The 26,396-nt window shown below is 33.9% G+C and overlaps 3 protein-coding genes across 8 annotated transcripts; 1 reads left to right on the top strand and 2 right to left on the bottom strand.

The window, feature by feature from the left end:
- The first annotated feature begins 288 nt into the window (after nt 1–288).
- On the top strand, nt 289–3,488 carry LOC108326985 (mannan endo-1,4-beta-mannosidase 4). The gene is made up of 6 exons (XM_017560628.2): nt 289–390; nt 1,266–1,657; nt 1,748–1,942; nt 2,244–2,366; nt 2,739–2,935; nt 3,051–3,488. The coding sequence occupies exons 2-6, from the start codon at nt 1,277–1,279 to the stop codon at nt 3,397–3,399; spliced, it is 1,245 nt and encodes a 414-aa protein (XP_017416117.1). The 5' UTR covers nt 289–390; nt 1,266–1,276; the 3' UTR covers nt 3,400–3,488.
- A 396-nt stretch (nt 3,489–3,884) lies between these two features.
- On the bottom strand, nt 3,885–12,479 carry LOC108327087 (glucose-1-phosphate adenylyltransferase large subunit 1). 2 transcript variants are annotated; one of them, XM_052873694.1, is made up of 15 exons: nt 11,778–12,479; nt 11,273–11,395; nt 11,010–11,183; nt 10,622–10,714; nt 10,384–10,467; nt 10,244–10,302; nt 10,068–10,161; nt 9,859–9,971; nt 8,327–8,399; nt 8,115–8,195; nt 7,933–8,019; nt 7,739–7,843; nt 7,449–7,555; nt 7,112–7,172; nt 3,885–5,415 (listed from the first exon to the last, which is right to left on the bottom strand). In XM_052873694.1, the coding sequence occupies exons 1-15, from the start codon at nt 12,012–12,014 to the stop codon at nt 5,314–5,316; spliced, it is 1,593 nt and encodes a 530-aa protein (XP_052729654.1). In that variant the 5' UTR covers nt 12,015–12,479; the 3' UTR covers nt 3,885–5,313. The 2 variants fall into 2 exon arrangements, with proteins under 2 accessions (XP_052729654.1, XP_017416289.1); XM_017560800.2 differs by having other exon boundaries at nt 10,244–10,299; nt 11,778–12,477.
- Nucleotides 12,480–13,532: 1,053 nt separating this feature from the next.
- On the bottom strand, nt 13,533–25,610 carry LOC108328993 (uncharacterized). 5 transcript variants are annotated; one of them, XM_052873691.1, is made up of 20 exons: nt 24,950–25,607; nt 24,721–24,840; nt 24,471–24,542; nt 24,295–24,365; nt 24,104–24,203; nt 23,915–24,013; nt 23,569–23,695; nt 22,485–22,618; nt 22,347–22,406; nt 21,946–22,181; nt 20,601–21,030; nt 19,549–19,872; nt 18,824–19,426; nt 18,564–18,737; nt 17,647–17,874; nt 17,272–17,555; nt 16,602–16,639; nt 15,812–16,076; nt 15,424–15,546; nt 13,533–14,228 (listed from the first exon to the last, which is right to left on the bottom strand). In XM_052873691.1, the coding sequence occupies exons 1-20, from the start codon at nt 25,100–25,102 to the stop codon at nt 14,096–14,098; spliced, it is 3,774 nt and encodes a 1,257-aa protein (XP_052729651.1). In that variant the 5' UTR covers nt 25,103–25,607; the 3' UTR covers nt 13,533–14,095. The 5 variants fall into 5 exon arrangements, with proteins under 5 accessions (XP_052729651.1, XP_017418432.1, XP_052729652.1 ...); XM_017562943.2 differs by lacking the exon at nt 16,602–16,639 and having other exon boundaries at nt 15,812–16,084; nt 24,950–25,605; XM_052873692.1 differs by lacking the exons at nt 13,533–14,228; nt 15,424–15,546 and having other exon boundaries at nt 15,873–16,084; nt 24,950–25,610.
- Between the last annotated feature and the right edge of the window lie 786 nt (nt 25,611–26,396).

The raw sequence follows: 26,396 nt of genomic DNA, 5'->3' as shown, positions 1-26,396 counted from the left end.
AATAGAACCAACCAAATGTGTTTGGTTTGCATGAATTACATCGAAACTCGTACTTAAAAGAGTTTGCATAGAATATAGTCATACATATACATTGTATCTCTTTGAAGCATGAAAATAATTAAAAGAGTCTGCATAACATAAATTAGAAAATTCTAAAGTGCTAACTCATACTTAAATTTTTAAAATAATGACATGTACCTAATTATTTAAAACTGTTTCGATGCATATCTGTAATAGTGAAACCCTTCTTCTCTTGTACATGTGTCTCGTTATAACTATAAAAAGCCCCAAGAATATGCCATTTTCCCCACAAACTCTTCTTCTTCCACTTTTCAATAAAGCTTATGCTCTGCCGTCCTAGCTAGTCTCTCTTTCTGTGTTTTCTCCTTGGTTAGTTACTTTTAATAAATAAATAATCAATTTTGCTACTATAGCCACCACTTTCTTTACTGAATATCTTTCAAAGTATTTATTAAATTATGTAAGTATTCATTAGTTTAGCTTTTACGTCAATGTATTTTGTTAATATTTTTTTTATACTTTGAGAAATATTTAGTATGGCGTTCAATATTTGAAAACTTACTTATTTTATTTATTTATTTATTTTGGTGACTATTAGGAGAAAGTAGTACTTTAAAAATGGAATTGATTACACTTAGTTTTAGTAGACGTGGAATCCTCGGTCACTATTTTTAGAGAATTGCACTGCCACTGTTTTAATTATTTTATTGCTACGTCTTATAACAAATTCTGCATGAGAGAGAAAGGAAAACATGATAGACAAGTTTATTATAAAATAAGAAGAGGTGATGAAATATGTTGTTGTGTCTGTTATAAATTTGAAACTATAGCAGGTCAAACAAAACAAAAAAAACTAAATTTTATCTTGACTTGAAGTTTCAAATTTCAATACAAAGGATATTTAAGGTTCTATATTACGTGATTTTGCTTTCTATGACTAAATCAGATTAAACCTATCCAAGTTAAATTTATACTTAAAAGTCTAAACTTTAAGTTTTGTATTTCTTAAACTGTTAGTTATTATCCATTATGTGATAGAGAAAGACAGGAGAAAAAAGTGTAGAAGTTTATTGCATAAAAAATACTGTTTTTTTTTTTACTTAGCTGATTTAAAAACCATTATCATAAATACTGTTTACTACTATATATGCATATACAGTTACTTACGTTAAATAGTATGTATATATAGAGAGAGAAGATAGCATTGGTAGTGATATATTTTATTCTGACTTCATTCTCATCAGGAAGCTAAACAATGAATTGGGAAGGAGGTCTCAAAAGCATGGTGTTGATGGTTGCTTTTATGGTGGCCATGGTGGCTGTTCAAAATGTGGGGTGCGAGGAAGGTGTTGATCATGTTCGTGACTCAGCACGCAATTTAGTTCAGAACGGTGGCTTCGTTCGACGAAGCGGCACCAACTTTGTTCTGAACAACAAGCGTTTCTACTTCAACGGATTCAACGCTTACTGGTTAATGTTAATGGCATCTGACCCATCAACGAGGCCCAAGGTCACTTCCGTTTTGCAACAAGCTTCCAGCCATGGCTTAACCGTTGCCAGAACTTGGGCTTTCAACGATGGAGCTTACAGAGCCCTTCAGGTTTCTCCTGGTTCATACGACGAGAAAGTATTCAGGGTCAGTATATATTAACTGAATCCATCTTCCATTAAGATTTCTTTGTAATGAAATTCCATGGTGATGAAGTAGTGCATGCGTGTTGCGTAGGGATTGGACTTTGTGATATCAGAAGCGGGAAAAAATGGTGTACGATTGATACTGAGCTTGGTGAACAACTGGAAAGATTTTGGTGGGAAAAATCAGTATGTGGAATGGGTGAAGCAGCATGGTGAGTACGTGAACACTGAAGATGATTTCTTTACGCATCCTTTGGCCAAACAACACTTCAAAAACCATATCAAGGTAACTATATCCAGCCATGCATGCACACCAGCATAGCCACAACAACTATAGTAGTGGTGGACCACCTATTTCTTTGCGTGTAGTTTCTGCCGTTGCAACCATAATTACGTTTTCTAGAAATATAAACATCACCACCTCTCACTGTCAAACTATATATTATTACTACGTTTAATGCTTTTTTTTATCCAAAAACTAATCAATCTCGTAGATTCATTATGTGTTTAAAAAATAATGATGTTCTTCAAATTTCACTTTTTTAATTAACTTGGTAACTAATTCTTTGTGGTTTACAAATATGCAGGCTGTGCTGACGAGAAAAAACACAGTAAGTGGGGTGGCATATAAGGACGATCCTGCCATATTTGCATGGGAACTTATGAACGAACCCCGTTCCCAACACGACAACTCCGGAAAAGTTATTCAGGTCCTTTCTCGGTTGCTCTCGTGCTACTACTATAGTTTAGATATTACCAAACATCATAGTACATATATATATGCACAATAACTGGCCACATACGCAACACATATGTGATTGCTTTTGTTTGGCATTCTTTCTTGATATTTTGACAGCATATTGCATATATATAATTACACTTGTCATGTTATTCCTTTCCTTCAATTCAAGATTCCCAAATGAAACAGGCCACCGATTATTCAATATTATCGCTGCGAATGTGAATAATATATAAAAATAATTAAACTTGGTTGTTAATCATTCAATTATAGATATATATAATTATTATATATATGCTACTGAGAATATTACTATATATATATGTACGTCATGCATTTGCAGGAATGGGTGATTGAGATGGCTGGATACGTCAAATCCATCGATAGTAATCATTTACTTGAAATAGGACTCGAAGGGTTCTATGGTGAAGATAGAAAACAAATCAATCCCGGGTACCAACTTATTGGCACTGATTTCATTTCTAACAACCTAGTTCATCATGTCGATTTTGCCACCATGCATCTCTACCCTGAACAATGGTACGTACGACATATAATAATTATATATATATATATATATATATATATGTTTTCACTTATAAATTAATATAAAGAAGAAAAGTAATAATAAGTTATAATATAAATGTACATGCAGGCTGCCAGGCTCAAATGAAGCTGCTCAGGTTGCATTTGTTGACAAGTGGCTACAAACACACATTGAGGATTCGAAAAATGTTCTTGGGAAACCTATTGTCGTTGGTGAATTTGGGAAGTCCTGTAGGTCATACAGTGTGGCTGAAAGGGACAGTTACTTGAGCAAAATGTATAATGCAATATACAGTAATGCTATCAGTGGGGGACCCTGTGCTGGAGGGCTTTTTTGGCAGCTCATGGCTCAAGGAATGGACAGTTTCTATGATGGTTACGAAGTTGTCTTCCAGAACAGTCCTTCAACTACCAGAATTATTGATCAACAATCCCACAAAATGTCAAGTATTGCTTAGTACAAAACCATTAAATTCCACCACTACCTCACATCCATTTATGTATGTTACAACATATATTCCCTTTACTGGACGTGCTCCTAGGAAAATACCATGTGCTGTTAACAAATTAAAGCGAGTGAAGGAATTATATATATATATATATATATATATATATATATATATATATATATATATATATATATATATATGGGTCCAATGATATATATCAGGGACAGTTTGTAAGCATTTTCCTTAATATGTACGAAAATGAATGTTTATTTCTTTGTGACTGTTTGTACAGCATTCATAATTTTGAATCACGTTACACGTAGTATATATTCATGTTGAAAAATCACGTAACTGCTTTTCCTTTTTCAGTATTTCTGTGGTGGATATGTATATTTCATTATAGATATTAAGCAAAAAATTAAGCTTTCCTTCGGGTTAATTCTGGGCGTAAGATAAGAGAATTATACTGGTAAACAATTTGAGTTTAGCGGCTAAATAATAAAATCATGTCTCATCAATTCATTTCTCAAAATAAATGTTACAGAGAAATCAATTCTATCAAAATTGAAAACTCAAACGGACCCTTTTAATTAATAAATGAGGTAGCTAAACTGAGTTTTGTGTCTAATAAATTCAATGCGTGATTAGGCCAAAAACAAAATAAAGTGGTTGGAAGTCGGCGATGATGGAGAACACTGCATTATTCTTATTACTAGCATAAATATGCAAATGAGGAATAATTATGGGCTGGAAATAAATGGGAGATGGAGCGTGAATCCAGAAGAAATTAAGGAAGTTGTCTGATGTTTTTTACTGAAAAGTTTTCTTGAGGAAGATGATGCTGTTAAGGACAGCGATGGCTACAAAAGAATGGATTAAACCTTCATTATAAAAGATGTTGGAGTATTTATTATAAAGGATGATGGTGTTGAATTTTAACATGATTTTTTATGTCAAAGAGAATATGGGGAAAGGGACAGACAAATGCATGCCTTGTGTTACTTACTGACTTTAATGGTAGATTTCCAGTTGATTGAAATTTTCTAATACTAATGGAAATTGCTTCAGTTTCTTTTGGTTAATTCAAGGCGCAGAGATGGTACAGCTACAACAAGGTGATCAGTTAAAAGGTTCAGTTTTTCAGAAGTTGGTTGAGAAAGAAAAGGAAAGTGAAAATTGAGATAACACCATTCTCTGTTCTGTGATGCTGCTGCACAAAATAATAAAGAAATTAAATTTAAAAGTCTGTGTTGTTTTGTATTATGTTGCGCTTCAAGGTTAACTAAGTAAAAGTCAGTTCATAAAGGATTAATTGCAGGGTACCATACTGATTTACTGATGTTAATCCATCTATAAAGCTTCACAAAAAAAAAAGTTGCTAACAGAGAAAAGTACAAAAGGGTCTTTATATGTGGGTAAAATAAGGATAAATAAAGAGGTTTATGCAGAAAAGGGAGGTGGCGTATCATTTAAGAGTATGAAAGCATTGAGGTTTTTTTGTAATAGACACTCAAGAAATGTTAAGAAGTTGTTAGCATGGAACTGTACCCTGCAATGTAAGGAAGATTCCTCAGATTGGTAAAAATGAATTCTACTGATACTTGCATATTGGATAAAGTTGATGATTAAACCAGAATGAGATATGCTTCTTTTATTTCTGTGATCGATTTCTTTTAAACTAAAAGTAATATTCAATCTTGCAAATAATCTCAACTAATCTTTAACCATTTTGGCTTATATCAGCCATACAAATAAAGGTGTAGAAAGAATTTGATTTTGTTGGCTGTTCTGTTGAATGAGCCAACAAAAATGTTGAAGGAAGTGAAATAAATGTGTAGTTTGTTTGATTCCCATGATCGAAGAAGATTCAAAAATTGATGGTTGAGCTAGCCCTTTATTCTGAGTGAAAAATTGAAGTGATGATTAAATGATTGTATCATTGGTTATTTCAGAGTCTTTTAACACCACAATGATTCCTGATCGAATATAAAACCCCTCTGATCCTCTGTCTGCTTCCTGCACATTCTGCATCACAACTGCAACTGTCACTTAATGTTCTAATCAAAACAGTAATACCATCTTTGGCTAAAATTACTCTAAACTATGCCAAGTTCTTCTGAAAGGATAGTCAAGCATTTATACATAATTTTTAATACTCAATCTTTGTTTAAAAATGATAGCACCTTTATGAACTTCTTATAATAAGAAAATTGAGTACAATAATTTTTTCTGTAGATTACAATTCACTTATATATTTTAATTTTTTAAACACTATAAAAGTTGTGTGTGAATTAACTTTTACTTTTGCAAAAAATAATATTTTATTTTTTATTATCTCCCTCTGTTTATAAAGAAATTCGTTCTAATCTTCTTATACCTCAGTTTCTTAAAGAAAGCGTTGATACACTATAAATTTTAAGCTCCTCGGCCAATAGGTGAAGGATGAATTTTCTCGAAAAAATAAACTAAAATTATGAAAATTCAAATATTACTCAAGATATATTACAAGAATATATATTATATATATGGTATACAAGAGTTAAAATTGAAATATTATAGTGTAGTCTAATTTATTTATACAGTATACATGTGTCTTTAAGGTCTAAATACTATCTATGATGAAATAAGAGCAAAAATCAAACTACCCTTATTTAAAATATATATATGCATAAATATAATGGCTAAAACTACTGACTCGTTAGAGTGATTAAAATTCAAGAAAATGAATTGTAAATATAGAAGCATATCTCTTTTAGATTTATGTTCAAAGTAACTTCATTTAGCTTTTCGTTAATACATATCTTGAAACAAGACGTTTAAATGAGACAGATTTATTCTTCAATGTCAACAATTTTAGATTTTAAATATGAATAAATATATAACTAATATGTATATATAGTATTAATAAAAAAGTATGTATGTTTTACATAAATCGATGACTGATTAAATCTAACATATTTTTTAAATAACCTAAAAGCTGTTTTCACCCTAAGACTTTGGAAGATACAATTAAAATTTTCACACTTTTATCATCAAATTTAAAATTTGATCATTTTTATTTTATCTTTTAACACACCTGAACACAAAAATTGCCAGGGATGGTGAACTGCACAAACATAAAAAAAAATGCATTTAAAAAGATAGTTCAGACTAAAAAGAATGTAACACGTGTTAATTTATCAATAAAGAGAATGGGATTTTTTTAAAGAGTAAGAAATCAATAATTTAACCATTCATAAAAAAAAGTATTTTTTTTCATTGATTTTTTTTTTACCGATAATCCCTTTTTTTTTCTTTCATGATGCTTTACATGGTACTAAAGACAAATTCTTCTACCAAACAAAGTATATATTCTTAATCATTATTTTTCTAAAAAAAATAATACTATTAATAATTTTTTAGAACTATTCTTAATTCGTTAATCTATAGCATATTATTTTCTGTCTATAGTTATAAGCGGTTGTAGAAGTTTTCTCAATATCGTCGAATTATAACCTACACACACAAGTGAATATATATAATTGGGAGGGATTAAATTCACCTAAAATGTATAAAATGAAGTTGTATGTTTGGCCTGTAAACAAGGATGCAAGTGATAACATGGAAGAGCAACAAACATCTCATTCACCAATTGAAGGAATCATTTGCCGCAATAAAACTTCAAGAATAAGAAGAAAAACTTCCAAAAGTAGAGCACTTTGACAACTAAGTTATAACTTACGTCTTTGTTTGCAATAATTACATTGTTTCCAATTCTTGCGTTTTTGTCAATTATACAATTCCTGCATATAAGATTGGAGCAAGAGTTATAAGAACAGACTAGCATGCTGTGCAACAAGGACAAAACACAAGAGACGGAAACAGTTCTAAAAGTCCACATGGATATATCATATAAATCCCTCTCACTACATTTCTACTGTAGTAGAACAGTAGTTGTGGTAACAATTGTTTAAAGGCATGCCAATGTAATGATTAGTATAATTCAACACCATGCAAATTTTTTCATGCAGTATGCTGTATAATGTGAAAATACTTGAAAGCATTTTCTGGATTCTTACACAATTTTTGTATTTTTCCCAATGCCTATTGGAACATTTCCCGCTGCTACAAGGGAAGCAATTTCAGCTTCTGTTTGGTAATAGTCAGCACCCATGATCATGGTATCCTGAAAAGTGTTTGTAAATGTGATTCATATGGTTTCATGTCAGGTTAAGAGAAATTGAACAGGAAATACAGATTCACTCCCATATTTTTGATAAAAAAAATAAAGGAAGTGAAATATGGTGAGAAATTGGGAAAGATAGAGCTTTGCTCCTGATAAAAAATGTTGCTAGAAAAGGAAGATTACCTTTATCTGCACTCCAGAATCAAGTCGTGATCGAATTCCCACAATGGAATGTTGTACTGTGCACTCTTTCAAAAAGCAACCATCTGAAATCAAAGAGTTAATTACCTACAATGGACGTTATTGCACAGTCTCATTAGTTTCTGTCAGAATCAAGTAATTAAAGTATATGAAGTAAATTTAATAGTTTTATTTACCTGACACTTCTCCATTTTAGTTGGTGGTAGGAAGCGAGGACAAGTAAAAATAGGCTTGGACTGGTCATACAACTGAAACTTGGGCGGCTTCAACATGGAAGAACAATAAATTGCAGCTTGTGTAAACTCAGTGGATTTGGTTTTCTGATTGAGACCTATAACTTAAATACTAACAAACCTACCTGGTCCATAAGAGCCAAGTTCGCATCAAAGAAAGATTTTATAGTCCCAATATCTTCCCAATAACCATTGAAAAGACATGCCTGTGATCAAATCCATGGGCCATCCTTCATTACTATGCATTCATCAAAAACTAGATTCATAGAATATTTGGCAAAATTCTTCAGCTAAAACAATTTTTACAACTTCAGTAGTTTTTACACTGAACAACTACCTGGACATTAAAATCTCTTGCAGCCAAGGGAATGACCTCAGATCCAAAATCATTTGCATTAGGATAACAGCCCCTGCGAATTTATCATAAAAGAAGAATGAAAATCACAATAATAGATTACAAGTTAGTTATTCATAACAATTTTTTCCTGCAGAGTCTAATGTGATTGTTGGATCAGGTAAGGCAACCAACCATGCCCATTAGAATAAGGCTTGGTTATTGCTTTTGTTCTTAATTATAATCGGAGTCGCTCTTGGGAGTGACAAGTTTCAGGATGTTACCAAGATATAGTAGGAAAATTTAGGTAACTGGGTAGTTGTAGTGAATTAATATAGCAGCTAATTTAAGGAGGAAGTGATTGGACCCTCCTCGACTTAGTTATTATCTCTGGACTTTTGGAACTTGCAAGTTTCTGTTATCTTATTTATAATCTGTTTTCAGAACTAGTTGCTCCGACAGTCCTCTTTTAACTCAAGGCCCTTGTAAGTTGTAGGAATAACGGCCATGGGTCATCCCCGACCCCGTCAACTTCTCAAATCCGGACCCCGAGGAGATATCACTTCCTTTAGAGTGGGAAGCAGCCTCCCATAGGCACCACACTCAGTCTAATAGTGCATGTTCCATCACCTTAATTTATACACACTCAGTCTAATAGTGCATGTTCCATCACCTTAATTTATAATACATAAGGGATGCAAACTTTAACTTATAAACCGATTTTGTATCGTTTAAGTTAGGTTTAAAATTTATCTCTTAGTATAGTATTATTGTCATGGGTTAGAGTCTATGATTTGTGTTTATTAGATATATCATTCCCCTCTCTGTCGGACCATCTATTAACGTAGTCTCATACATGAGATGTATATATCTTGTTGTAAAGGAGTGTGTTAAAAATCTTAAATAAGATCAATTTAAAATATTAATGTGAATGGAAACCTCATCTTACACTATAAAATTTGAATTAGGCTTAAAATCATCTTCTTGACACAGTCTCTATATGTTCAATGCCATAATATGACAAAATGGGGGATGTTGGAGCTTGTATTCACTTTGGACAGAGTACCTCATTCTACAAGGGTTTTTTCCCCCTCTGTCAGATGCCAGATAAAACAGGTTTATTGAACTTCGTGTATGTGATCAACATCAAAGCTCTTCTGTATATTTGTGTTCTAACGAAAAATAGAGCACATCACCACCAATAATTATTGCACAAGGGAGGGAACGCAGTTACTTCACTACCTTCATTGAATCACCGCACCGTAGTTCTACTAAAAAAGCTTTAAGATTTTGTTTCCTCTATCAGATGCCAGATAAAACAGATTTATTGAACTTCATATATGTGATCAACATCAAAGCATTTTTTTTTATGTCTGTGTTCTAACGAAAAATAGGGCATATCATGTTATATCACCAATAATTATTGCACAAGGAAAACAGTTACTTCACTACCTTCATAGAATCACCTCCGCATACAAAACTGATAGTTCTACTTAAAATGAGGAAACAAGAACCGACAGGGAATTTTTCTTTACCTGAGAACTTTTAGCAGAACATCTATTTTAAACACATATATACCCATTGATGCGATGTATGGAAATTTTCTTGCTTCTTGAGCTGATAGTCCAAAAATACTCGTATCTACATGCTATGAAAACAAGTACTTTAATCAGAGACAGGCGATATTGACAACTGCAGTAGATAATCACTCAGTCTTTTAACAGGAGATTGGAAAAGTAACAACCATAGATCTTAACAATTCGCCCTTAGGTTTTTCTAAGAACTGGCATATCCGTCCTCTTTCATCAACCTTCACCAATCCAAAATCAGAGGCCCGACTGCCAAAGGAAAAGAAGAAAATATGAATATTTCAGAAACCAATATTGTACATTGGAACAGAGCAAGCTTTACATAGAATACCTGCCATCCACTGGGAGACAAGATACTGATATATCAGCACATGAATTAACGTGCTTCTGCTAGTGTGAGATCAGTTGTCATGCGAAATATCCATAGAAAGTGAATTAGCAAAAAGCATAAAATTAACAACTAATACCAACCTGCACAATGTCCATGTAATCCATTCGATAGAGCTGATCACCACACAATATCAGAACGTTCTCTATATTTTTGTGATCAGCGTCCTATTCAAGTACCACAAACTCAATCAGTTTTTGTAAACGTAAGAAGGGCATAATCATTAAACACTTGCATTTGTGGTAATCCTATATCTGTGGACAAATGGACTACTCTGCCAACTCTACAATTTTATAAACAGGAAAAAGATTTATACAATACCTCAAACAACCAAAGGAATTGTCTTACAGCATCGGCTGTACCCTGAAACCACTTTTTTCCTGATTCACCAGGTGTTTGAGTTGCAGCCAATACCTATCATAACAAACTTTTAGTAAAGACAATGGTTTATGCATTGACAATGTAATGAGATTTTACATTGTCATTCAATTACAAATTGCCATATATAGTAAATTGACTTTTACACTACCTACATTAGAATCAGGACTACCATAATTTCAGATATATTAACAATGTAAGAGTACATAGAAATTAAATTCTGTAGTTTCTGCATACCTTGTCAATAAGTGTGTTTAAGCTGAGACATAACTAAAAAGGAAGGTAAAACATAATGATAAGAATAATAAATTAATAATATAAGATTGTTTACCTCAACAAAACCACCTCCAAAGTTGATGCAACCTCCTAAATTATATGTTCGAGCAATGTGTCGGTTGAGGGACTGAGAGTTATATTGAGTGAGGACGTAAATTTTGTTAATTCCACTGTTAATGCAATTACTCATCGGTATGTCAACTAGTCTATAGCATCCTCCAAATGGTACCTGAGCATCACATACAGATGAATGAATTTAATCCTAGGCCTGTGATAAAATATAATGATAAACACAGGTTAGTGAAATTAATAACTAACAGCAGGTTTAGCTCTTCTTTGAGTAAGGGGGAACAGACGAGTTCCAGCTCCTCCGCCTAATATGATCGATGCAACAGTCTTTGGGTTGGCTTCTCTTCCTGTAAGTATCGGTGATTGAAGGGACTGAAATGCAATAATATCTAGGCAAATTAATGTACACTTTCAAGTGTGCTAGTTAAAACAAATAAAGAAGATTACACTCACAGGTTTAACAAAATTTCCCTCACTACCATTGTTTCTTTTTTTACCTTCACGTTAGCACATGCCTCTCATGATTTCTAGTGTAGTTATATAGATCAAGGGAGGTCAAAGTAACGAAAAAGAGAAGGGTTATTTGAATTCTACTAAATTTTAAGAGACGCAATTGTAATTTGTCCAAGTAAATAATCAGTGATCAAGGCCAAAGATTTTAATGGAGCAGAATGGTTCAAGGAAACATTAAATATATCATAAAATTAACATAAACTAAGACATCCCTCACTAAGCAAAATGAAAGTTAAGTTACCATAAAGTCATTTGCAACATCTGCAAGAGTAGACATAGTCATAAATCTTCTGGTTGTGTTTCTGTGTGTGACACTAAAGAATTTTCCCGGACGAAAACCAGATACTACATTCTTTGATTGAAGCAAGTTCACTCTCCTACCAGAGAATGAGGAAGACAAATCCTTGTCACGGTGGAAGGTTGGCTTCTTTGAAGCCAGGGACATGGAAAGTCCTTGTAGCTCACTTGCCACCATCATTTCTAAATTCAGTAAATTGCTAAGCACTATGACAACCGTCTTATTTGGTTCTTCTCACAAGCGGTTGATTGAACAATCAGATTATTATTCAGAGCCGAAGTTTAATAGCACCGAGCAGAATTAATTCAGCTAGATTATCTAGAGTATAAAATATAGAAAAAAAAAGGTGAATAAATGGAAATTGAAATGTACGAAAACATGAGAGAGATTTTGCTCCCCAGTACCTAATAATCTATTAACGGGAAGGAATATAAATGGAAATAGAGATGAGACGAGACCCTTCTGTTTAAGCAATGTACAAGGGAAGAGGAAAAGGGGGGAAATTAAAGCAGCAGCATATATGTCTTGTATGTCTTGTTTGGGTATCATGTTGTTTTATGAAATATCGAAAAGAATTAAAGCAAGGTGAGATTTCCTCGAGGTAGAGCAAGGAATGGCTTATTAGTTAATAGCTTCAAACCAACATGGAAACCCACCAACCTTTTTTTTTTCTTTTTTATTTCAATCAGAAAATCTCTTGAACAACACAAACCGAGCTATAAGTTTCTGAAGATTCTTAAGCAGCTTATAACATACTAAAAGCTAAAATGCATCCTTATTCCCTAATGCACGCTGTTTTTGTCAGATCATGTACGCTGTTTCCATCCTCTTTTGAGGTTTTGGTCCGTTAATTAAGGTGCGTGCTTTTGGAATCTACCAAACAGCAATTTACGGTTCTCTTTTATAATCTTTGTCGTACTATTAATAATGTGTTCTCTGCCAAGAATCAGATTATTAGGTACTGGCTTGAGAAAAGGATACAGCCACATTGCACTGTTGAAACCAGGTTACCTTGACAAAAATAAAAATAACAAATTATAATGTCCATGCTGCGTCTTTCTAATTTAACTTCGATTATGAAATGATCCAAAAAAACCGAGAAAAACTACAACATGACACTCATCTTTTTCAGAGAAGAGACTCATTTTCTTTATTGGAAGAATAATCGACGCTCATCTTATTTTGAAACCTAACGCTTCTACCTTCCTTCAACCATGGTAACGAAATTCTGCCTTCTCCATTGCAGTAGTATAAATGGTTTTGTCTGAGTCAATTAGTAGGACGCATCATGTGAGAGTTTGGTAACTAGGATCAAGCCATTAGATGTCACATATTTTGGCAATTTATGCATACACACACAGACATCTCATGCATAGAAGATTTCCACCATGAGATTGAAGTTAGCCTCGCTAGAATTCTACACACCTATACTACTATGTGACCTCCCCCATTACACATGGGATGGCGAGAGAACATGATTTGCAAGTTCATGCATTTTCCTTCCTAATAAAAGGCTTCGCTGCATTTTCTTATATATTGTGCGTCTAGGTCCGTATTACAAAAGCACTTCCCGTCAAGAACTATAAGAGAAGTAAAGAATATGACGCACATGTGCTGTTTATGACAGAACCAACCACTGATATGCAAGCACAGACATTGAGAATCAATGCGGAAGAACACGGGATAAACAGCAAATAATTCTGTTGAACTATGTTAAGCCAAGAGAGAATTAACTATTCGATAAAGGAAGATAGCATACAAAAATACAAATGAATGAGTGAAATAACTAAATTAAGGACATTAAATCTTGGGCTTACAGAGAAATAGGGAAGTTTCCTCCCTCACACTAAAATGATATCTTTTCCAATCCTATTGATGCCCTACTTTTCATCCTTTACAAACCCTCCCGAAACAACATGACATAGAAATACAATCTTGGAAGAGTTACTATAACATTCCTCAACAGTGTAACCTACTGTCCTAAAGGTCTCGAATGAACACTTTAGTGCACCAATATTTGTGCCTTGTGTCAGCCAGCCTCTCGTAACATACAAAGCTACACAAAATGAGTGCAGGATGTTGCTCTGCCTGAGATTGCAGTTCACAAAGTAGCATGCGTGCATAGTGTACTACATTTGAAGGCTTTGTAGCAAAAATAAGGTATTGTGCAGCACGAGGAGAGGTTACAGGGTGGCTCAAACTGTCACTGTAACAGCAAACGCCCACAGAACAGTAACGACATGATTATAAGCATTGCCATGTTATTTGTCAATTCTTAGATTGTTACATAGATGACCAAGCTCTGGTCTTGCGTCCATCCATGCTGCAAATTTCACATTGGCAGGAGAAGTGCAGTAGAGATAAGATCTGAAAGTGATAAGGAAAAAATATCGCCTGCAGATGGTGGGGAAAAACAGAAATGGTTACACAATAAAATGGTATGTCATATCCAACACACACACATACATACATATATACATACATACATACATATATATATAGAAATCCAATATACATGCATATCATTTTCACATTATTATAACCTCGTTTTAGTGAAGATCATGAAATGGTAAGTCTTTATATTTATAATCCCTTTTTTGTAAAAAGTTTTTCATTATCTAAACTACATTATGTGTTTTACACTCATTTAATTGATTATAATTGTTATAGGAATAGGAAAACAAAAACAAAGGCATATTTTAGACTGCATCATGCATAAGAGGTATACAAATGATTCTCATACTAATTTATTCAATTTTTATTTATGTATGTATTATATATCAAATTCTAAATATTAAAATTTTAATTGCAGATTTGTGAAGTTAAATATTTTTACATTATGAGTAACTTATTGTGGTAAAGGTCTTCAAATAGTAATTTCTAATATTTATCATCCGCATTTTTATAGTATTTGATTTTGTATGTAAACTATAATTTTTTTTACAGTCAATCAATTACTCATACTAAACCAAATTTATTTAGTATGTTTTGAAAAAATCCGGTGCATTGCACGGGTATAGATATTAGTATGTATATATAGATCAACTCTCATTAAAATACATGGTTAATGACTTGTTATGCGATGAGTACCTCACAAAATTCAATATTATGTATAGGTACTAATTATCCTTATTTCTTCCTTTCAATTGCATGCGAGGGCAAGATCTTAAATTCAAAATGCATGTGTGAAAAGAAATGTAAATAAAAGTCAATCTTAGACCACCCATGAGCAACTCTTATAAGATAAAATTCTGTTTACAGCAATAATATAAATTTTCTTATAAATTCATTGTTGAATAGAAAGTTTGTAAGTTGTAACTTTGTAATAAGTAATTCATTTCACTAAATTAACAAAGAAATTACTTTTGAAAGAAATTAAAATATCGATAGACTAATAGTGTTTAAAATTCTAAAATTTATCATATACTTGGCTACAATTCTAGAATTGGATTGATCAAAATCATATACTTAACTACATAAGCACATCCATGTGCAGGTGCACTCTCCACATGTTTTAGAGAAAATATATCAATGCAATTCCTATAAAATATAGAAAGTACGTTCCTATGGGTGAAACAAGTAAATCTACCTCAAAGCTTTGATACCCATGTCCATAAGACATGCTCGTTCCTCATCATCATCATCAGTGAACTTCTCAAATTCTCTTTTGTAATATAGAATATCTTCTCTTATATGCCCTGCACCTGCACATCTATAGATAAAATAGAAAAAGTCAGTATCTTCAATGGAAACCCGATAACTAAAGATCAAATTTCCCCGATGGTTAGAAATGATGCAAAATTTATTCTAGACCTACAAAAGTGAAACATAAATATTTGCAAAAGTAACCCTCCTCCTCTCACCCGAGATTATGCATTTTTAAATCAAGAGCAACATAATTTACTCACTTTGATGTTGAACACTCTTAAAAGTAATAACGTATGGCTTGTAAACTAATTAAAAAAATTCCTAATAACCTTTCAATGACAAGGTCAACGTCTGCTTTGCTTTGGGGACCATGTATGAGGACCCTTGTAAGGTTCAAAATGTCACTATAGTCACCCATACTAAGTGCCGTTTCATTGGAAGCTTGAGAAGGCAAGTTCTCTTCAGTCACTGCATATATATGAGGTCCAAATAATGGTTGTGAGACTTTGGATCCAGCATCAAGTCGGATACAGATTATGGCCATTGCATATGCGACACCACCAAAACCTGTGTGTGATACAAAAAGGTAACTACCTGCAGAGCTACAACAAAGCAAGAGTTAGTACATTTCTATATTGAAACAAAAAATGCCTCAAAGATTACTATAAAGGGATTACAGCATCTAGACAATTTGGATACAGACACACAGGGAATAAATGAAGACTGCTGGGTAGGAATCAAAATGATGAGCAGTTAACATGTATTGATTAGTAAGACAGATTTGTAAGCATTTACGAGGTATGAAACCTGTGCCTTGTACGGGACTATTACACATATTTATTTATAGTAATATAGTATGAATCTCCTATGCTTTTAACTTAAAAACTAAGAAAAATGTTTTGTTTTAAGCTTACTCAAAGATGTAAAGAGTCAACTTCACAGAGGAATAAAGTGCTATAAGCCAAACTCTAACGAATAACCTCATAACTTCATTTCAGTAGAGTAGTCAAAGGTCAAAACCCATGAGTCAAACCGGCTCACCCTCGGTTGCCAGCTAAACAAATTGTAAATTTTGATAGGGCTGAAATCGAACCCAAACCATTAAAAAACCCAGCTCACCTAGGTGGAAGTCATGGTAAGCCACCCAGCTCATCAACCTATGATAAAAAGAAAAAAAAAACCTGACACAGTCCAACAAAAGCCCAACACAATTAAAAAAAAATGGATAGACAAAATATACACTGCCTATGAGTTCCAGCTCTGCTTCTGCCTCACTTCTTTTCTCCCAAAATCAAAATCTCTCAATTCACGGGTTCTTTCATATATATTAAAGTATGTCACGGTCATCATATGCATATTAATATAATAAATTTTTTGTCATGGTTATTGCAGTAATTTGGAATTTGTTTCCAGTTTTCATATAAGAAAAAAGTATATTAAAGAAAAAATAGCAAAACTAAAAAACTGCATTTTTTTTTAAATTAACTGAGATGACTCGTTTAACACACTAATCCATGGTAGACCGAACTCATTTTTCTGAAACTCACTGATAAGTAACCCGAGTTAGGTTGGGCCGAGTAGTCCATTTTGACAAGTCTACACAGAAAAAGCATGAGCCCCATATTATTAGCAATCATAGGTTGGTCATGATTCTAAGGACATATTTGGTGTGTTGAATATTCTAAGTATACATACAAACCCCCAAATTATAATTCATCCAAACAGTACAAGAACAATAATGTCATGACACTTTACAAGACCCTTATACCGTAAAGTAGGGGACACTTACTCATCTTGACAATACTGTATTGCATCAATATCAGATGCCAAAGCATCTCTCTCTCTTGTTAAAGGTATCCTCTGGTAGACAATATCATATCCATCATCTTTCAGAGCAGAATAAACTTCCGCAGGTGTCTTCACATCATCTGCTCGAATGTTTTCCCAGTATCCAACCACACCTGACTGATTTGTCGAGGGGTTATATTCTTCACGGTGTAAAAGCATTCGCCCACCTGATTGTCTAATCTCAGCTAGTATATCTTCTTTTAGCCGTGCTTCCATGTGTTCCACCTGCATTGTAGTTACCGTGAGTAGGGCAACACAATCAATTTTATGAAATATGCTAACTTCCAACTGACAAACTATAGTAAAGATGACTCACCACAGGACCCGTGATTCCCACGTACTTGAGTGTATTAACTGGTTTGTTTAACTCCCTAAGGACAAAGGGAGTATAATTGATATAAACAACTGCCTCTTCTCTCAGATCAGTCAATACAACCTTTTGAGCAATGAATGGAGGTTTAGGCTTAGCACCCAAATAGTCTAGCATCTCTTTGGCACCAGAGATGGTTGGAGTTGCCATGCAATACACAGGGTATTCATCAACCTGAACAAGTGAAGTATTAGATAATGACATTCTCACAGTCAACCGCATCACATTGATAAAAACATAAGATAAAGCTTTCAATAATTACAAAGAAAAACAAGAATTAGAATATAATGAAAAGAAAGTTCTGAAAGTCCTTCAAACACCAAAATAATAAAACAAGCTACTCTAAGCAAATAATGATGTTTCACCATTGCTATTCTTTGCGAGTTCTCGCAACCTACATAGACCACTTGCCATCTTATATATTATCAGGAAACCATGATGTAATAATTGAATAAAAACATTTTAAATTAAAAATACTGATACTATAAGTTATAATAATAGTAATTATAAATATATGGTAAAAATATATATTTATAATTATTGTAATATGGTCAGCATGTGCATGAAAAGTGCAAAAAGGAAGCACAACATAAAATAAGTTGAAGAAAAATAAACTAATTAGTAAGGTATCAATTAATGGTAACACAATGTATTCTACTTGAACAACTATTAGATAACAAGATTGGTCATTTGTTAAATCAAGTTTTCCGCAAATAAACTCACACCAAAAACATGTTAAAGATGCTAATTCTACCTACAATCGGATGATCCTGTAGGTCACCACTGGACGTGTAGCCTTACCCTCTGGCATCACAAATTTGATGAGTTAGTTTCTTTAGTAGTACTTGCATAGGTAAATGTACCTTGAAAACATGAGGTGCGCCATGAATTTGTATATGACTGGAAGTTCTCTGTCCAGGAAAGAAATACATTTTCAGAATGGAGCCTTTCCCCAAAACAGAACCATTTCTGGCCTTGACAATGGCCTCCATCACAGCATCTCCATGTTGAGACTCTTGTGGCTCTCTCAACTCCTCCTACAATATAATTGACATTCTTGAATAAATCATGCTTCAAATTGGGGCATGTAATATTGCAAATAGAAAGGTTGAAAAATACTTACAGGGACAGAGAAAAAACGCCCCGGTCTTAGTCTGATGCTCCATTTCATAGCCTGCACCTCTGGCCTTTGATGCAACCAAACCTTAAATGTCATTCTCGATTCTCCTTGTCCACAAAATCCATCAAATGCTTCACTTCCAAGATATGCTGCAAAAGCAATTAGACGAAAGTACCGCTCCAAGTACTCAGCACCACGGTTCAATGCCACCCTCCTTACCCTAGGCTCAACATGTTGTTGATTGAATACTTTTCTATACTGCAAGACTGCTTGGCGAATATTTTGAAGTGCAGAACATCTATCAATGATAGCATCTAATGCCTCTCGGCATTCAACACCATTATCAAATAATGTTGTTATCTTCCATAACAAAAGGATGTCATTTATACCAAAAGCACGATTTTGTTTCTCGTCTGTCTTTCTTGACAAAGTATTTGAGGTTAATGAAGTGGCATAAGTCCCAGCTTCATCTCCACTTGAAGAACCACAATCTGATTCTTCACAGGTCACATCATCACCCAGTATTTTAATGGGCCTACCATAATCGATTCGAAGTTTCACAAGGCAAGCTATGACAGTACCAGTGGTTGTCCTGCCCCTGCCCATCTGTTATATCAATAACTACAGTAAGAAATGGGTAGGGGAAAAAGACAAAAACAAATAGACCAACCCAAAATGAACAAGGTCATAAAAAGTACAGCGTACAAGATAAAAGATTAAGAAATTACCTGGCAATTGAAAACAAAAGCAGTGTCCTTGGCAGCAGAAGATATATTAATTGCTAAAGTGTCAAAATCAGAGCTTTTAGGAGCTTTTCCATCAGTGATGGGCACACGTGCATACTTAACAGGGAATCCCTCAGCTTCCAGACTTTTGAAAACTTCAAGTGGGGTTTGAATTACATCAGGGCTAACAAACTCCCAAGCATCAAATATATGCTTATCATCTGTTTCATGAATAACCATTATGGCACCACCATAGTGTTTAGCTTCTCTTAGGATATCTTCCTTTAATCGGGCTTCCATTTTCTCCACTCTTTCACGGTCAATGCCCTGAAAGAACAAATTACAATTTCCTATTCACCAACAATTGGGGACCAATTTCCGAATTAACAAGAAAATCAATGAGTTCTCTAATGGGATTTTAATTTCAACAAATTAGATAAGCTTCATTTTATATATGCTTCAGCATTTGTTGATCACTATATATTAACACATGACCTGCACCAGAAAACATATACGGGGTTGGACCAAATAATTTGAGCAGACTTTTAATGGATCAAATAATGTTTGTAAGACATAAGCATATTCAACAGGTTAAGGTTTTAGAAGTCAGTCCTTGACAATATTCATCCAATAGATTAAGAACTTCGTGGCTTTAATACTTTATCTCAAAGAGTAATATTATACTTCAGTGTGGAACAGATATATCTTTGCTACCTTAAAAGACACTACGACTACAGCAATAGCCTTATAACTCCATAGATCACATTGTGCAAAAACCAAAAGAAAAAACACTTTCACACTGCTCATCTAGATACACCTTTTTCACAATTCGATCACTACATTTTTTTTGTAGTATAGTTCCTGCTACAAATTAAAACCAACTTGTTAAATATCCATACTACTGGTAAACAACTGGAAAAAAATGGGAAAGCCAATTGGTGGTATATGATCTAGTGGGCTCCAAACCAAAACCCAGTTATTTTAACATCCACATCTGATTTACAATCCCCCTTAATCAAAAATTGATGGAAAAGATCGTTAAAAGCAATGTTTACCGTGTACTCCAACATGTTTTTGTATGGCCTTTCAACTTCACGAAGAACAAATGGCTTCCCATTGATGTAAATAACAGGTTCTTCTCTCATATTATGCCAAAGTATTGGGCGTCCACCTTTAGAACTTCCAATCCTCCGGATGACAGATCGAATACCATCAATTGTTGGATTTGCCACTCCATAAACTGGAAACCCAGGAACTTCTCGGAAATTAGGAGCACCGTCCACACTCTCAAGTAAACTTGGGTTTTGGGATCCAGGACAGTGATCACTCTTGAGAACAGTTTGACTACCAAGAACCTCGCCATTTCTCAAGGCAGCAACCACACCCATCTCAGAAGGGCGGCCATCAGTCGATTCAGCTATCATCTTTAGAGATGGTTTCAAACTTGAATAACCAAGTGCACCCATTGGATCTCTCCTAAGTAACCTGCAATGCTAATTGTTATGAGTCATGCCAAATGTTAATAGACATAAGATCAAGCAAGCGAATGAATTAGATTATAAAAAAAATCCATTGGACTTGGATTGAGCCAAACTCAACCCCAAAAATCAGTTCATGGGGAGAGGATTGCCCAAACCTTTATAATCTCTACTTTGGCCACATCTATAGTCAATGTGGAATGTCAACAAAACCCAATTGGTAAAAATGGTCCAACTACATGATGAAAAAATTTATGTCAAGGATGATTATTAGATCAACAAAGATATCCAGCGCCTTCAAGTGAAAATTAACTAAGAAAATTGCAATAAGAGCAATCAGGACCTCAGACCAAATAAATATAAATTAAGGTTATACTTGAAATTAGAAGCTAGCTCAGTTCATTAACATTTATGAATATAAAGTTTTCATAGCAAGATATACATGGGCCAAATTTATTCACTAGTTACAATTTGACTGAATAAATATCGTGCCATACTCCACACACAAAATGAACAGAAATAAATAAAAATTAGACTAAATTAAAATTTTGGTCTCCTTTTAATTTTTTATCCGTAATTTTGGACCCCCTATTTTTATCCCCAATTTCAGCTTAATTCTCAATTTTCCAAACAATTATTTCTCTTATTTTGGTCCAATGGAACCTGAGAGCTAACATATTTATTCAAGGTATCTTAAAAATTCAATTTACTTAGCTAAAATATAAAAAACAAAAGAAATAAAAACATGCAGAATTGAGATATCAACCAAAGTTGCGAACTTTTCAGAATCAAGGAGCTATAATCACTGAAAAAAAATAGGGAGACCAAAATTGTAGATCAATAATTAAAGGGTAACTAAAATGGCAATTTAGTTCAAAAATTAAAAAAACATAAGGTTTTGCACAATTATTAAAACTTTAACCTGCGAATAATGCTGTAGAGTTCAGGCCTTGCTCTCATCCAGTCAGCAAAGCTACAGTTATCAGTAGTATTAGAACGGAGTGCAGCCCTTTCTGAATGAATGTACACAGCAAAGCATATTAAAAAGTAGTATCTCTCCAGGTACTCAACAAAAAATGATAGTGATGCTTCCCTTTTCATCTCATCAGGCTGCCGCAAAATACTATTGCGATAAGTGGCAATTGCTTCACGCAGGTTCTAAAATTAAAACAAGGACCAATGAGACAGTTAAAGAGAAAATACAAAAATTCGACCCACAAAATACAGGTGAATAATTCAGAAATTAAAGAATAGAAACAACCAACTTACTATTTGTTTGAATAACACAATAATAAAATCATTAGAAAATAGAAACAGATATACCTGCATTGAAGCACATTTGTCAATGACTTTGTCCACTTGCCTTTTCCCCTCAACCCCACCCTGAAACATATCTAATAATTAGGACAACAAGAACATATTTTTATTTTATAAAAATAACATTAAATTCAATAACTGTACCTCTAACACCCGAATCAAACTTCTAATGACTGCATACTCTCCTCTGCGAATTGCTTCTTCCGTGTCAGGCAAATGATCAGCAACATTGGTCATACTTTGAAAAATTCTCCCAATGGAATTGCTTCTTGGAAACCCTGTCATTCAATGACAAATACAATATCTTCTTAATGGCAATTCAACTGGTACACTTAATGATTTGAGCTTAATGAGAATAGAATAAGAATAAACTAAAGGAAATAATTAAAGAAATTCAATGATGCTAGGCATAATTCAATTTTCTTTCCAAGCGACTCCATAATTTTAAGTAAAGGTTACTCAGTGTATAAAATAGTTATACCACATTCATGGAACTAAAGTCTTACGCATGCATGCATGCACACATACCCACTGAAAGTAGTGATATGTTGAGAGAAGAATGAAACTAATAACATTTATTGAATAAACTATGGATGGCACGAATTGGAAACAAGTGGACAAGACCTTCATTCTAAAGTTTCTATAACTCAAATAAATAGGCTAGTGCTTTCATGACATATGTTAGACTCATTTCCACTTACATACCAACATGCAACATTCCCATGATTACTAGTTGGACTGAGGCCTTGTAACCTAGCTATAGATATGGAAAAAACTGGACCCTTTAGATATGAACTAAAGAGATGTCTTACCATAAGATATGTTGGAAATAACCAGGTCATAGAAATAAGCAACCAGATCCTACTCGATTAAACTCAAAACTAACATCATAACCAAGGTAGATTCTGACAAAAACAGAAAGGATTGATGTAGACATCTTCTATATGTTGTCTTGGTATTAAAATTCAACATTTATGAAAGATCCAGACATTTTATGCTAACTAAACAATGGAATGTGTATTCATATGCTCCAGTATTGTGGAAGCATAGTAGTAAATTTTGAAAAAAAAGAACTGTTTTTTACAATAAACAGCAAAACTAATGGTCCCAAATCTGTTTCTGAATATACAAGAAACCATTCTTACATTCAAATTTCTTCCATGAACAACTATTTAAATAAAACAAAATTAAGCATTAAAATCAGAAAAATTATAAAAATAAAGAGTACCAGAGGCTCCTATTCTGTTGAGGTAGACCAAAGTTGCAATGACCATTCCAGTTGTGGTTCGACCACGCCCCATTTGACAGTTAAAAATTATCTCCGTGTCTACATCAGCTTGAGAAATTTTATTAACCTAAACAAAACAATATGAGTTTTCAATGTCAATAAATATTATCAAATATAAAACCTATGATTTCAAACAATTAAGCACTGTTCAGCAGCAGCAGCTCGATGACAATACATTAGAGAAGGAAACTACATTACTCAACCCCTTGATAGCACCAAAAGAATATGTATGCAGAAAGTGATACCAAATGAGATAGAGCATAACAAATGCAGACAAAATACTAACCAAAATATCAAAATCCATTTCCTTGGGTGATTTTTCATCAGTTATAGGAACGCGTTCATAATCAACAAGATATCCCGCTACTTGCAATTCCTCATACACCTACAGCAAAGAAAACAACCTTGATGCATTTGTATCAGAAAATTGATCAAGAAGTCTCACACTACCATCATATACTAGTTTCAGCCATACCTCTAGTGGTGTCTTCACAGAATCACATGACACCGGCTCCCATTGGTCCACCATCTGCCCATCTGGCAGTTCATCAGTCACAAGAATCTTATTTCCATATCTGTCGTATCCATGTGAAATAAGATTAACAGTAAAGCATAAAGACAACCACAAATTCACAGGACAACCACGGAGCATAGCCACAGAAATACCTTGCTGCCTCCACCAGGATGTCTTCTTTCAAACGAGCTTCCATTTGCTCAACCCTTTCTCTGTTAATTCCCTGATAAGTACAGAATGCCCCACAAGTTAACGGACTCAATTCAACCCAACTTGTAACGCTAAATTGAAGCCAGCACAAAAACTTACGTGTCCCGAAACTACATACCGTATACTCAAGGTTGGAGAACGGCTTCTCCACATCACGCAGAACAAAAGGACGACCATTAATGTAGGCAAGCTGATTCCAAGAAAGGAAGGAAATAAAAGTAAGGAGAAAGCATTATCACAAACATCCATCATCAAACTAACAATACTTAGCCTAAACTCAAATACTCGTGCAACACAAGAATTAGTTTCAAAAACCTAAACTCCTTGAAGTCAGCCATAGGTTAAATTAAAATTAAAATATAACACACCGGTTCCTCACGAAGGCTAATCCAGAGAACTTTCAATCCAGCACCAATGTGGTTGAGAACGTTCCGAATTCCATCAATGGTTGGAATGGCAACACCGTGAACATGCAACGAGTCCGATGCCTAACCATAACAACAACATTAACTACCTGATTAAATTTTTCTGAAGGAACAAAAAAAAAGAGAGGAAATAGATGAATTGACAGAAGATGAAAAGACGAAGAAGACCTACCTGACGATAATTGGGAGCGCCTTCGATCTGAGGCGACAAACGCTTGTTCTGGCAACCAGGGAAATGGTCGCTCTTGAGAATCGTTCTCTTCCCCAACACACCTCCTCCTCTCATCTTCATCACCTGCTCCGGCTCCTTCAGTATCTGCGACATCGAACCAACTCACTCACTTCTCTTCCAATTGCAAATCCAAACGCCCAACTCTTCACCACGCTTCTTGTTTCTCTCTACCCCTCACACAAACAACACTCGTTACACTTGCAGCTGATTTTCTCTCTCTACCTCCCGCGGCTTTATCTCATAGCTTCTTTTCACTTTAAGACTAACTCAATTTCTGAAACCAACACCAAGAACGTGAAAGACGTGAGCGAGTGAAGAGTGACGAAGAAAGGCGTGTGAGCTCAATGTGATCGAGCTCGCAAACACGAATCTTCCCCGATTTTATTTCTTTGTTAATCAACCTGTTTAACGTGTTAGCTTTTATTTAATTCTTATTAACATTATTGCCCTTATAAAATTAAAAATATAAAAGCACTTTTTTATCTTCCGAAGCCATTCTTATTTCTCTCAGGCTGCATTAATGCTTAACTTATAGCTTATGCTGTGGATATTCTCTTCCCTCCATGTCTCTGTTGGCTGCACCATGCGCTTTCTCTCTCCATCTACCGTACCACCTTTTTCCTTCTCAACGACCCATTTTATATTCACCACACAAAAAATTCTCACCTACGCAAATTAATTTCGAAAAGGAATAAAACATACGTTCATAACTTCTGGATAATGCTACATCTCAACAAGCTAGCTTATAAATTAATCAAAATTATTTTCAAATTATTAAACTCACTAACCTATTCTTATAAGCCACTAAAAAATAATTAATACGCACACACGTGACACAAAAATCCACAAATTTTAAATTTCCACCAGTTGGACTATTCCATTAATATATATATATATATATATATATATATATGTGTGTGTGTGTGTGTGTGTTTATACATGTGGCCGAATGACTAGTCATTAACTATATAAAATACAAAAAATCAAAATCGATTAAATTAATCAGAGCAAATAAAAATGGGAATAAAATATGTTTGAATGTATTTTCCAAAAACAACACTTTAAACTGTTAACCTCATTTAAAATGTTTTTAAGATAAACAAAAGTTCATACTTAATAAGGTTTATAAGTTGGTATACATTATATATATATATATATATATATATATATATATATATATATAAAGTAAAATAAGCTTTTGTAAAAGTAACGCGATCCTCCAACAAATTTTTTATTAGAAGTCTCCCGCTTTACATAACTAACTATCCTCGCCACTTTTTTGTTAAAGAAATTATTTATGATGGAATTAAACTCAATTCTTTTAATTTCAAATTTTCAATTCCGGTTTGAAACAATAAGTTTTGATGAAAAATATTTCAAAACGTTG

Source organism: Vigna angularis, chromosome 2 (assembly GCF_016808095.1).
Source record: "Vigna angularis cultivar LongXiaoDou No.4 chromosome 2, ASM1680809v1, whole genome shotgun sequence".
NCBI lineage: Eukaryota > Viridiplantae > Streptophyta > Magnoliopsida > Fabales > Fabaceae > Vigna > Vigna angularis.
Note: the sequence above shows the minus strand (reverse complement) of the source record. Positions and strands in the feature narration are given on the sequence as shown.

What these genes read in the sequence shown, in the direction of transcription:
- LOC108328993 (XM_052873691.1), bottom strand. Translation starts at nt 25,102, where the DNA reads ATGTCGCAGATACTGAAGGAGCCGGAGCAGGTGATGAAGATGAGAGGA. An exon ending in ATCCTGGTGGAGGCAGCAAG is followed by an intron (nt 24,204 to 24,294) that starts GTATTTCTGTGG and finishes TGGATACGACAG; the next exon opens with ATATGGAAATAAGATTCTTG. An exon ending in CTCTACAGCATTATTCGCAG is followed by an intron (nt 21,031 to 21,945) that starts GTTAAAGTTTTA and finishes TTAGCATTGCAG; the next exon opens with GTTACTTAGGAGAGATCCAA.
- LOC108326985 (XM_017560628.2), top strand. Translation starts at nt 1,277, where the DNA reads ATGAATTGGGAAGGAGGTCTCAAAAGCATGGTGTTGATGGTTGCTTTT. An exon ending in ACTTCAAAAACCATATCAAG is followed by an intron (nt 1,943 to 2,243) that starts GTAACTATATCC and finishes ACAAATATGCAG; the next exon opens with GCTGTGCTGACGAGAAAAAA. An exon ending in ACTCCGGAAAAGTTATTCAG is followed by an intron (nt 2,367 to 2,738) that starts GTCCTTTCTCGG and finishes ATGCATTTGCAG; the next exon opens with GAATGGGTGATTGAGATGGC.
- LOC108327087 (XM_052873694.1), bottom strand. Translation starts at nt 12,014, where the DNA reads ATGATGGTGGCAAGTGAGCTACAAGGACTTTCCATGTCCCTGGCTTCA. An exon ending in GTTCTGCTAAAAGTTCTCAG is followed by an intron (nt 8,400 to 9,858) that starts GTAAAGAAAAAT and finishes ATAAATTCGCAG; the next exon opens with GGGCTGTTATCCTAATGCAA. An exon ending in GGGAAAAATACAAAAATTGT is followed by an intron (nt 7,173 to 7,448) that starts GTAAGAATCCAG and finishes TCTTATATGCAG; the next exon opens with GAATTGTATAATTGACAAAA.